General features: G+C 54.8%; 1 protein-coding gene across 4 annotated transcripts; it reads right to left on the minus strand.

Annotated features, from left to right (window-relative positions):
• Positions 1 to 383: 383 nt before the first annotated feature.
• Positions 384 to 11,292, minus strand: CD300LG (CD300 molecule like family member g). Of its 4 annotated transcripts, none has more exons than XM_033416940.2 (7): positions 11,196 to 11,292; positions 9,914 to 10,240; positions 9,229 to 9,313; positions 8,426 to 8,538; positions 5,870 to 5,922; positions 2,922 to 3,023; positions 384 to 2,429 (listed from the first exon to the last, which is right to left on the minus strand). In XM_033416940.2, the coding sequence occupies exons 1-7, from the start codon at positions 11,236 to 11,238 to the stop codon at positions 2,316 to 2,318; spliced, it is 837 nt and encodes a 278-aa protein (XP_033272831.1). In that variant the 5' UTR covers positions 11,239 to 11,292; the 3' UTR covers positions 384 to 2,315. The 4 variants fall into 4 exon arrangements, with proteins under 4 accessions (XP_033272831.1, XP_049557542.1, XP_049557541.1 ...); XM_049701585.1 differs by having other exon boundaries at positions 9,229 to 9,403; XM_049701584.1 differs by having other exon boundaries at positions 9,229 to 9,475.
• Between the last annotated feature and the right edge of the window lie 562 nt (positions 11,293 to 11,854).

Consider the following 11,854-nt stretch of genomic DNA (forward strand, 5'->3'; position numbering starts at 1 on the left):
TGCATCTTCAGACCGGCTCCACCTTGCCCAGCCCCCTAGGCCCTCATTCCATAGGCCTTACGGGTGGTTTCTCCTCCCACACCCACTGGGATGGGTGCAGAGGCTGGTGAGGACTTTGAGAAATGCTGACTGCTAGGACCTGGTGGGGGTGAAACTGGTACTGCCATTTCTCAAAGCTGTTTAGCAATGGGTATCAGTAACTTCAGAACCGTTCATACCCTCTGACACTTCCACATATGCACATCCTTCTGAAAGAAATCTCCAGATGTGGGCAAAGCTGTGTGCCTAGATTCACCATGCTGTTATTTATAACAGAAATAGAAACAAATTAAATATCTAGTGAGAGAGAACTGAAATAAACTGAAGCATACCAATCTGAAATATTATGCTGCTGGTCAACATTTAATTTATAAAAGGTTTGTAAAAACATTATGCAAAAACATGGTTATGATATAATAATTAAGTGGGAAAAGCAGGATATAAAGTTATAGGTACAAAATAATTTGTAGAAGCACATCAGCAAGTGATGTGGAGGAAAAAGACTGGAAAGAAATACAACAAATTGCAGTGATTTTGTCTTCGGGTAGTGGTGAGATGATGGGTGATATGTTTTCTTCCTTTTATCCCCCCATCTTTCTAGGTTTTGTATATTGAGCAGCCCCCAGTTCATTTTTCAAAAACCCAGTCGTTCTTTTATCCTACCTTCCCTCTGCCCACTCCAGGGGACCAAACTCCAGGTCACCGTCAGGTTCCCCTTAGGGTCCTGCCCTGTCCCCTCCCTCCTCCCTTTTAGATACCTACCTCCACCTGCACCCTGTGTTTTCCTACCCCCTCCCCAGCTCTCAGAACCCACAGGTAGTCAACCCTTTCTTTTTCTTTTTTTTTTTTTTTTTTGCGGTACACGGGCCTCTCACTGCTGTGGCCTCTCCCGTTGCGGAGCACAGGCTCCGGACGTGCAGGCTCAGCGGCCATGGCTCATGGGCCCAGCCGCTCCGCGGCATGTGGGATCTTCCCTGACCGGGACACGAACCCGTGTCCCCTGCATCGGCAGGCGGACTCCCAACCACTGTGCCACCAGGGAAGCCCTCAACCCTTTCTTGACAAGGAAGGAGCCGTGCTTTTTTCCATCCTCCTTCCAAAGCCTGGAATGCATGGCTAGGTAGGGAGAACAGAAAGACAACCGCTCCCCGCCAGTCCTGGGCTCACCCCTTCCAATGTGCACTTGACCTGGGACTGGACTCGGGCAGGTCCAGGAAAGCCCCCAGCTGGGTCATGGTGTCATGGGCAGAGCAGGCCCTATAGGGGGCAGGGGGGAGACTCCACACACCAAATGTAGACTCTCTAAACTGGAGGGGCCTGAGAGCTCAACCAGCCCACTGGTGCTCAAACTCAAGAGTTAGAATCACCAGTGCACTTTTTAGAAATGCAGAGTCCCAGGCCCAGCCTCAGAGATGGTTTTCGTAGTTCTTTTTTTTTTTTTTAAATTATTTTTGGCTTCGTTGCTGTGCGCGGGCTTTCTCTAGTTGTGGTGAGTGGGGCCTACTCTTCGGTGCGGTGCATGGGCTTCTCATCGCGGTGGCTTCTCTTGTTGCGGAGCACGGGCTCTACGTGCATGGGCTTCAGTAGTTGTGGCGTACGGGCTTAGTTGCTCCACGGCATGCGGGATCTTCCCGGACCAGGGATCTAACCTGTGTCCCCTGTGTTGGCAGGCAGATTCTTAACCACTGCACCACCAGGGAAGTTCCGTTTTAGTAGTTCTTGATGGGGCCCAGGAATTATCTTTTTAACCAGCTTCCTGAAGGACTGGGATGCAGGAGGTTCCCAGCCCGGCTTTGAGAAATCAGAATCCCGTCTAACCCAGCAGTCTCCCTCCTCCTCACCAGCTTATGTAGGAGAACTTGACCTTGCGTCTGAGGATGGAAGGAAGGAAAGAGAAGGCGGGGTCTGGAGGGGGAGTTAGGAGCGGCCCATGGCTCGGCACCCAGGCCCAGAGGAGCTCCTGTAGCAGATACAAACTCGGACCAGACCCCCTGAGCCCTGCCTGGCCCCTTGAGGGTCCAGTGGCTGCACGCTTTGCCCAGGAATGTGACCATCTTGGGGAGGTCCCCGTCTCCAGCTGGAACCGTGAAGCCACCACTCCAGGCTCCAGCGCTGACGAAGCGTTCCGGGTCAGCTGGGGCATGCAGGAGGAAAGCTTGGGGAGGGTGGAGGAGAGCCCTGGACTCTGGCAGGAGGACTCTGAAGCCGTAGCAGAAAACTTATCTGAGTCAGCGCAAATTCAGCCCTTCCAGAGATTCACGGAGGGCGTTAGGCGGCTAGACTGAGATGAACTTAGAAAAGTCTGGCTCGTCCCCAGACACGGGGAGGGGAGGGCCTGGGGTCATGTCTCCCTCAGGGGTCTGCCACGAGGCTTCGTCTTCCTTTGAAGTCTGTAAAGACAACAGTAGGGGTTGAAAAGCAGAGCCCGGCTTGGGGGGGTCTCCAGGTAGCTGCTGGGTCCAGCCCAGCCTTTTCTGCACATTCTGGGCCTGTCCGTCTGGGGGTCACAGGACTAACCACTCCTTTTTCCCAGAACCCCCAGGCTTTGATTCATTCCCCCCCCCCCCCGGCACACACCAGGCCCCACTCCCTGGGAGATCAACCTCATGGCCTCGGGCCCAGTTGCGGCTGCAGACGTGGGGATCCTGCCAGCTCAGAACTCTTTAAGCTGTCACTCTCACCACGCTATTCAAGAATTTTCTGGATCACAAGAAATGAGGATGTGAGGTCAGGAGCCCTGGCTTCCTGGGTGAAATGGTCTAAGCTCTGGCTGTGATGCGGAAGGTAGGTGGACTGAGGGCAGAGACCTCCCCCACTTCCTTGCATTGTCTGAGTGGAGCCAGGCTAGGTCGCTCCAGACCCCCAGAGCCCTCTGTCCACACCTGGCTCAGGCACCGGATCTCCACGTTGGGGCTGGCAGGAGGCCCAGTGGGCCCTGCAAGGTCGATCACAGCATACTCTGGGACCCCGCTGTTCCCCAGTGGCTGAAACACAGACTCAGTCAGAACGGCCTGTTCTTGGCAGCAGGGATGGTCCGCAAGCCAGAGCAGGAGGAGGGAAAGGCAGGGGGTGGATTTTGCAGAGTCAGAGTCCTGCGGCCCATTCACTATGTCTCAGTGTGACCTCAGGTGAGCCACCCAACTTCTCTGAGGCCCAGCTTCCCAAGCTATAAAATGGGGATAGAAAGTTTTCCCTTAGGGTTATAATAAATATTTCTGATAATGTTTTTATCACTCAACAACTGGGAACTCCTGGAATGATTAATTTGTTTCCATGATGATTATTTCTATCCTTGAAGCAGGAAGAACATGCAGGCTGCAGGTTCTTTGTAATAGGCCCAGAGAGAGCAAAGTTGGACACCTCAAAGATTCACCAAATAACAAACAGCACAGGAAGAATTCTTTAGGGATCATGGGTCTGAGCAATCCTTCCCTGATCAGATGAGAAAACCGAGGCCCAGGGAAGAGAGGTGGGTAGTCCAGAGCAAGTGCGGAAGCCCGTCTCCTGGCCTGGGCTCAGCTGCCCCCGTGGTCCTCAGGTCAGAATGCCGGGCCCCTCTGTCACCTGCTCCCTTGCCCAGCAGCTGAGCAGAGCGGAGGCTGGAGCTGGCCAAGGCCCCCAGCCATGTCTCCTAACAGCACAGCTGCCCTGAGGTGGCCCGGCCAGCAAACCCCTGGCCTGATAGGCACCGAAGCCAAGGAAAGAAGCTCCCATTTTCTGGATAACTACGAGGGGTCTCATCTCACTCGTTCCTCACCACAGTCTCGTGAGATGGGGAAGCCGAGGCTCAGAGCGGTGATGTAACTTGCCAGATGTCACACAGCTGGTGAGTGGTGGAGCTGGGCCTTGTCTTCATGATTCTTTGGTCTCAGACTCTTTCCTACACCATGCTGCCTTCCTGGTAGGGCGTCCTGCACACTTCTCTTTGTGGCAGTGTCCCTTGTCTACTAACTGGGCCCCTGCTTCTATCAGTACCCTAGGTGTGGGACATGGGGGCAGAGGTAGATGTTTGAGCCACCTCTGGTGACACCTTCAGTTTTACGGGGACAAGGTAAGAGTCAGAACAGAATCCCTCAGGTGAGATGTGACTGGGGGGATGAGGGCCTGAAGGAATAGGGGAGGGGGAGGGAGAATTCACAAATGCTGTCACTCATGGCCCTCGTGCGTCCCAGCCCTGCCTGTGGGGGGGACATGGCAGAGCTGGGGTTGGGCCAGAGAACTCCTGACACCAGGTCCATTTCCCATGAATCCCATACTGACAGCTTTCTGATTTGGTTGAAACCCAGCCACTGCTGACCGCTGACCACCAACAGCTGCAGAAGCGTCCCCTTCTCAAGGGTGACAGAATTTGAGGAAAGAACCTCAGGGGACAGAGAGCAAACCGCACATGTAGGCTGTGGCCAGGACCACTACCCTCTGTCCAGGGGGGCGTCTGCATTTCTCAACGGTCCCTCTGCCCACGCAGTGGACCCTGGGCTGTTCCAGCGAGTGTGGAGGCATCTTCTGGGTTGTTGACTATATGAGATCTATACGAGAGCCTCTACTTCTAGGCACTAGAAAAAACGGCAGCAAGGCATGGCGGTTCTCCCTCTGAGCCCAGCCCCTCTTCTGGAGTTGGGGGCGGGGCTAGCCTCAGGACACCGAGCCAGGGGGAGGGCCCTGGCAGTGGTCGTGGCAGCCCTTCCATCTGTTTCCATGACCTTTCCCTCACTCCTGTCCACCCCTTTGGTCCTGCTGAGCTTCCTGAGGTAACAACAGCTGCTTCCTAAGTGAAGGAAGGCCCAGTACCCCATCCCACCGCAGCCCCTCCCTAGGGGGATCGGGCCTGAGTGTTTTGTCCCTGCTGGCACCAGGAAAGAAGGCAATGGCAGCCCCCCTTTCCTGCTCCAGTGTCTAAGGGAATCAGGGTGGAGGCCTCTCAGTAAACAGCTGAGGAAGGAGAGGCTGGGGGCGGGGGTGTTGGCGAGGCAGATGAAGCTTCGGTTTCCTAAGCAGTGACTCTCTCCATAGGAGTGCTGGTGTGGGAAGAGGGTCTCTCTCTGCAGGGGTCAGGGAGGGGCCCAGCAGCAGGTAGACTCAGGGCAGCGTCCTCTCTCCAGGGTGATGGGCACAGGGACCCCCATTCTTTCTGTCCCCCGCTCTCCAGAGCACCACCCGCAGCCCGAGTGTCAAGGTAGCTACACCACCTTGGTCTCAGAGCCAACGACAGCTCAGAGAAGGGTGTTCCGGAAAGAGGAGAGATGGGAGTCGAGAGCTCTGGGACCCGCTCTGTATCTGGGCCACCGCCTGCTGTGTGACCTCGGGCAAGACTCTTTCTCTTTCTGGGCCTCAGTTCTCCCTTCTGCAAAAGCAGACTAGAGTCTACTGGTGCTATCAGAATCCCCCAGGGCAGCGTTTCAATTTCAGGTTCCTGGCCCCCACCCCAAGGGGTTCTGGCTGGGACCGATGTCGAGGAGAGTGTAGTTCTAATAGCCGCCCACACACCCCCCAAGGTGTTTCGTAAGGGATTTTGCACCAAATTTAGAGAAAGGCTGGACGAGCTGATATCAAAGCCCCCCTGTGGAACCAGCTCCAATGTTCTCTGATTCTAAAAGGGGGGATGGGAAGAGGGCCTTGGGCCTGGAGCAGAGCCCCACTGGCACCCGGTGGGAAGTCTGGGTGAGGAGGGCAGCCCGAAGGGCTCATCTCGGGGCTCACACAGATTCCCTGGATGTGGGACGCAAGTCCTGCCTTGAGGTCAGCCGTGGAGGACCAGGCAGGGAGCTGGAGAGGCAGGGCCTGGGAGCCGGACGCAGAGGGATCTGAGCGTGGGCTTTGCCTCCTTCCTTACCAAGTGGGAGAGATGGACCTTCTCCTTCCTCTGTGTCTCCGTGGCCAGTTGAGCTGAAAGAGACCAGAAGTGTTAAGGGAACCATTGACTGAAACCGTCCACCCTGGCCAGGCCTGTTAGTAACCACTCGCACGAGGTATCTTAAACAGGAGGTCCTGGTAAGGAATGCGGAACTAACAAGCTACCACCAACTGGAAGAATTCAGGAAAGGTCAAAAGGAGAGAGACTCCAGTCCGTATGTCCTACCAACCTCCCAGAATCCTTCTCGCTGGAATCCATCTTGAGTGAGTGATGCGTGGGCCACCAGAAAGGACCCTGAGTCAGAATGATTGGCCAGAGACAACCCGGAAACTAACCCCATTCCCATAAAACCTGAGACTGCGAGCCACGTGGCAGAGCAGTTCTCCTGGGTTCCCTTACCCTCCTGCCCTCTGCCCGGGCGCCCCTTCCCAATAAAGTCTCTTGCTGTGTCAGCAAGTGTGTCTCCTCAGACAGTTCATTTCTGAGTGTTAGACAAGAGCCCACTCTCGGGCCCTGGATGGGGTCCCCCTTCCTGCAACAGAAGGAGCACCTTGAAGCCAGGAGTAGCTGGGAGTAGTCTGCAGCTGCTCCCGCATACGTGGACTGGGTTCCTTGCACCTGGGGCTTCCCAGAGGGAGCTGGCAAGCAGATTGGCCCGAGAACCCCAGCACCTCGGCAATGACCTGGACTTTTGAGATTGGTACATGGAAATCCCCTCGCATGGGCCAGAAACTGGCTAGGGAAGTGATCCTGTATGCCAAGGTCATTGCTTCTTAAATCTCAGTGTGTGTACAGGACCTTGGGAAATTTTACTCAAATGCAGATTCTAATTCAGTAGGCTGAGGTTGGGGCCTGAGAGTCTGAGTTGCTAACAGGCTACCCGGGGATGTTGCTGCTGCCAGCTGGGGACCACAATTGGCGAGGCAAAGTGCGAAGAGGCTCTGAGGTTGTGATGGGAACGTTCTCACCCTGTGTGTTCCTCCCGACTCCTCTGAGGGGGCCTAGGGATGTGGGCAAAGCTGACATTTCTTCCTGGGGGCCACACAGAGGGGAGTCACGTAGCAAGCCCAGCGTTCCCCACCATGGCCACCAGTGCTGGGACAACACTGCCAATTTACAAAGTTGGCTTCCTGGTTCTACCACTTTCCAGCTATACAAACCCAGGGCAAGTTGCTTAACCACTCTGTGCCTCAGTTTCTTGCCCTTTAAATTGGGGGTATTTGTAGGTGTTGAATAAGTAGTTCCTAACTCGACAGTATTGAGGAGATTAAAGGAGATAAAAAGAACATAAGCCACACCACTGTGCCGGGCACAAGGCAGCTCCCATTACCGTTATTTCGGTTAAACCCTCTTAATCTGTGCCATCCACCACAGGAGCTACACACGGCCATTGAGCACCAGAAAGGTGACTACTCTGAATTACACTGGGGTTGAAAGACTCAATTGGAAAAAATGAACGTAGAATGTGTGTCATTAGTATCTTTTTTTAAAAAAATAAATTTATTCATTTATTTATTTACTTTTGGCTGCGTTGGATCATCGTTGCTGCGCGCGGGCTTTCTCTAGTTGTGGTGAGCGGGGGCTACTCTTGGTTGTGGTGCGCGGGCTTCTCATTGCGGAGGCTTCTCTTGTTGCGGAGCACGGGCTCTAGGCACGTGGGCTTCAGTAGTTGTGGCACGTGGGCTCAGTAGTTGTGGCTTGCAGGCTCTAGAGCGCAGGCTCAGTAGTTGTGGCACACGGGCTTAGTTGCTCCGCGGCATGTGGGATCTTCCTGGACCAGGGCTCGAACCCGTGTCCCCTGCATTGGCAGGCGGATTCTTAACCACTGCACCACCAGGGAAGTCCTCATTAGTATCTTTATATTGATTCCATGTTGAAATGATAATGTTTTGGATATATCATGTTAAATAAAGTGTATCATTAGAATTAACTTCACTAGTTTCTTCTTTTTCTCGTGTGACTATCAGAGAATTTTAAATCACACGTGTGGCTTCTATTCTATTTCTGTTGGGCATATATCTGAGGAAGCTGAGGCTCAGGGAAGTTAGATGACTTACCCAAGGTCACACAGCTAAAAAGTGGCAGAGCTGGAATTTGAAGCCAAGTCTTGAAAGGAGCTGAGCACCTCTAGAGACCCAGTGGCAGGGGCGGGGCCATACACACATCCTGCTCAAGTTCAAGTGCTCAGGCCTGCACTTCCCCCTGTAATCAGTCCTCGTACAAGAAGCAGGACCTACAGAGACTGGACATGGATTCACTGGGATCAACAGGGAGAGAAGTGGCTCATGAGCTTGGTCGGACAGACCAGAGCAAGATGAGAGCCCCCCAGCCTCTTGCTCCCCCGTTTGAATTGCTTGTGCCTGGTGTGGACGGCCCTGCGGGTCCCTCAGAAAAGAGGAGCAGGGCTCCCGATGCCCACGTCTCGGACACATACGCCGAGGCCCACGAGGTCTCTCTGGGGCGGTGGTGGGGACTGTGGGTCTCAGCGAGGCCCCTGGCTGACAGCCTCTCACCCCTCCCGTCTACACTGCTCACCTTTCTTCCTCCATTGGAGCATGTAGCTGCCGAGGGCGGCCAGGCCTGTGGCCAGCAGAAGGGCCAGCAGCACCAGGACTGGGGCCAACATGCGGGTCATTGGGACGGACACCCTGCGGACAAGATGGAAGGAGACTGGTGGCTGTCGTCAGATGTCGGCAGCACACTGGGCATTCTTATTCTGAGTCCCAGTCATATTCCTCGTCTCTCCCAAGGGGGTCAGAGGGTACCAGGGACCACAGCATCTGGTTGGTCCCAATGGAAGGGACCTCAGCCCCCATCGCCAGCCCCAGGAGGTACTTTCAGCTGGCTCTGAACCTGTGAGTAGTTACCTGGCCACCAGCAATGGAGGGCAGTTATATATAAAGACCCAAGAGCCAGTCCTTCCGGCTGGGATCCCAGTTGGGTAAGAAAACATCACATTGTTTGGTCTACAGTTTCCTGCTTAGCACAGGGCCCAGTGCAAAGTGCACAAACAAGAACTACTGAACTGGGGTGGCTGTCCCTGAAGCTGGGCAGGGAGCGAGGTGGGGACTGGGGCCATGGCGGACCCTTCACCTTGGGCGGGCCTGCCTGTCCAAGGCAAAAGGGCTGCTGGCCCCCGTAATGTAGGTCGTTCACTGCTCCAGGGCCCTGCTGGGTAGGGGGTGGGATGGGGGCGGAATCTGCCCTCTCTGCGTGTCTGTGGCCACGTCAAGAAGCTGTGTTCTCCCAGAGGGAGTAGTATTGTGTTCCTATTCGCTCAGGGGCACCTTATGGTTCAGGGATGACCTGAAAAGGTGGCCTTGGTTGGAGCTGCTCACCTGGTCTTGGAGCTGCTTCTGATGGGGACAAAACTGGTGTCCTCTGTGGAGGTAGAGTCTAGCCGTGTGGCTTGGCGGGAGATCCCTGCAGGAGGAGAGGTTGCTGGGTGAGGAGAGGTCCCTGCATTTGGAAGGGTTGCTGCATACGGAGAGGTCCTTGCATACGGAGAGGTCCCTGCATACGGAGAGGTTGCTGGGTGAGAAGAGGTCCTTGCAAATGGAGAGGTTGCCGGGTGAGGAGAGGTCCCTGCATACGGAGAGGTTGCTGCAGGCTCGGATGGGGAGGTCCCTGTGAATGGAGAGACCTCTGCCCCTGTCTTCCCCAGCTTGGCTGTGGTGACTGTCAGGTGGAGACCAGCAGAAGCTACAAGTCCAAAAGCAATTCCTCACCACCTTCCCTAAGCCTTGATTCCCAGCATTCCCAGACCTCTGACCCTTGACCCCTGAACCCTAATCTCCCCAGGACCAATTTCTCAGAACTTCCCCAGCTACACCTCAAACAGAGGCCTTGAGGAAGCCATTTGGAGCAAGCAGGTCATATCTCAGGAACACCCCAAACCTGTGCGTGGCTCTCAGCTCCCCCCATTTGAGCTGCAGCCTGTCCTTTATTGTGGGGAGGTGCCGTGCTCCATCCCCCACCTCCATGACCCTGAACCCCTCCCAGGGAAGGAGCGACATCTGTTACCTGGAAAGACGAGCAAAGAAACCGAGAAAGTCTTATCGAAGCCCACTCTTTCGGCCCCACACCAGTACTGCCCCACGTCCTTCAGGGTGAGGTTCCTCAGGGTGACCTCAAACCTGAGCTGCCAGGGGTTGTCGTGGACGGACACCCTGCCTTCCTGGCCATATTCTCCAGAGTAGACAGTCCCAGAGCAGCGGGAGATCAAGAACCCGCTCTCCCTGCACCAGTATTTCTTGTACTTCTTCAGCTCTTCCCCGTAGGTGCACTGCAGGGACACGGTGTCACCTTCAAAGCCGCTGATCTCCTTCGGGCCCTCCAGGGCTTCATAACCTGAAACCACAGCAGGGATGAAGGTTGGAATTCCCTGATTCAAGTACCAGGATCAAGACCAGAAGGCTTTCCTCAGTCACTCCCTTCTTGGGGCAGCCCTGGTAGGAGCTGGTACTCCACTCTGCCACCGAGGGATCTTGGGACAGGACTGTTACTGTTTCCCTATACCTGGCATATTGAAGGCTGGTGATGGGGAAGATCTAGATTCATACAGCCCAGAGTTTGAATCCCAGCACTGCTACTTAGTAGCTGTGTGACCCTGGGGAAATTGCTTGACCCCTCTGAGTTTTCTCACCTATAGATGATGACAATGTCCTATTTCATTGAATTAAGATGCTATCATATGTAAGAGCCACCATAATTTTATAAAACATTAAGAAAAAAACACTGTCATTTGAACAACTGACATCAGTTATAAGATGCATCCTAATTTTTTATGTTAAAAGGTTAAAAAACGAAAGAAAGAAAAAAAAGAAAAGCAGGCTTGTGAATTGATGAAACAGGATAATTTATCTCTCGGGGCTGTTGTGAGTGGTACAGCAGAGGTTCAAGAAATATTTGCTGAGTTTAATGTGGCAACATTAAATAAGGGGTGTCTTGTCTGTCCCCAGGCTGGCACAGAGTCAGGAAATGAAGACAAAAGAGGTAAAGATACTCTCACTGCCACTTGGACATGAAGGGTCTGGAGCCCACAGGTCTGGGGGAAGACCTGGCTCTGGGTTCCAGAAACAGCAAATGCCCGCACCCTCTGAGGGCTGAGGACGAATGGGGAGGGGTGAAGCCTGGAAGGATCAGGCGGCTGGGCTGGGTCACCCCCACAAGGAAATGTAGGTTCAGTAGGTCCCTCTCTTGCAGACCCAACGGGCAATAAGAATAAGCAATAAGGACGTTGGGGATAAGCCCCACATCCCTCCATCCCCGCCCCGCATCTCACCATCCCCGCCCCCCATCTCACCTGGGAGCACGAGGCAGCCCCACAGCAGGACGAGGGGCCGCATGGTGAGCGCTGGCCAAGCGGGAGTGGACGCCGGGAGCTGGGAGTTCCTCTCCGGGCCACGCGGGACTTTAACTTCCTCCAGAGGCATAATCGAGAGAAGGAAGGGAGGGGAGGGGCCGTGTGGCTCCCCCAGCCGGGGGAGGCGCCTCTGCTGATCCCTTCAGTACTTACCCTTGGTTCACAGCGACCCGCACCCGAAAACCCACCGAGGGCTTCTCCCAAACCCATGCCCTTTCAGGGGGTCTTAACCATGCCCCCGGCCGCGCACCGCAGAGGGCCTGTGTGTAGAATTCAAGGAGTCCATGAATCTGGGCGGGGAAATAGTACATCTTGACTTTTCACTAAACTTTACGTAATATTTATTTTTCCTTGTATGATGAGTAGTGTTCGCAGTGCCGTGACTGTCACCAATTAAAAATCACAGACACTAGGGGCTTCCCGGGTGGCGCAGTAGTTGAGAGTCCGCCTGCCGATGCAGGGGACACGGGTTCGTGCCCCGGTCCAGGAAGATCCCACATGCCGCGGAGCGGCTGGGCCCGTGAGCCATGGCCGCTGAGCCTGCGCGTCCGGAGCCTGTGCTCCGCAACTGGAGAGGCCACAACAGTGAGAGGCCCGCG

This window comes from Orcinus orca, chromosome 19 (genome assembly GCF_937001465.1).
Source record: "Orcinus orca chromosome 19, mOrcOrc1.1, whole genome shotgun sequence".
NCBI classification, from domain to species: Eukaryota; Metazoa; Chordata; class Mammalia; order Artiodactyla; family Delphinidae; genus Orcinus; species Orcinus orca.

Excerpts from the sequence above, each read along its gene's own strand:
- CD300LG (XM_049701584.1), bottom strand. The coding sequence starts at position 11,238 with ATGCGGCCCCTCGTCCTGCTGTGGGGCTGCCTCGTGCTCCCAG. Across the intron at positions 9,476-9,913 it reads TTCTTTGCTCGTCTTTCCAG|GGACCTCTCCTCACCCGGCA; the intron begins GTAACAGATGTC and ends CTCCGTATGCAG. Across the intron at positions 8,539-9,228 it reads AGAAGCAGCTCCAAGACCAG|GGTGTCCGTCCCAATGACCC; the intron begins GTGAGCAGCTCC and ends TCTTGTCCGCAG.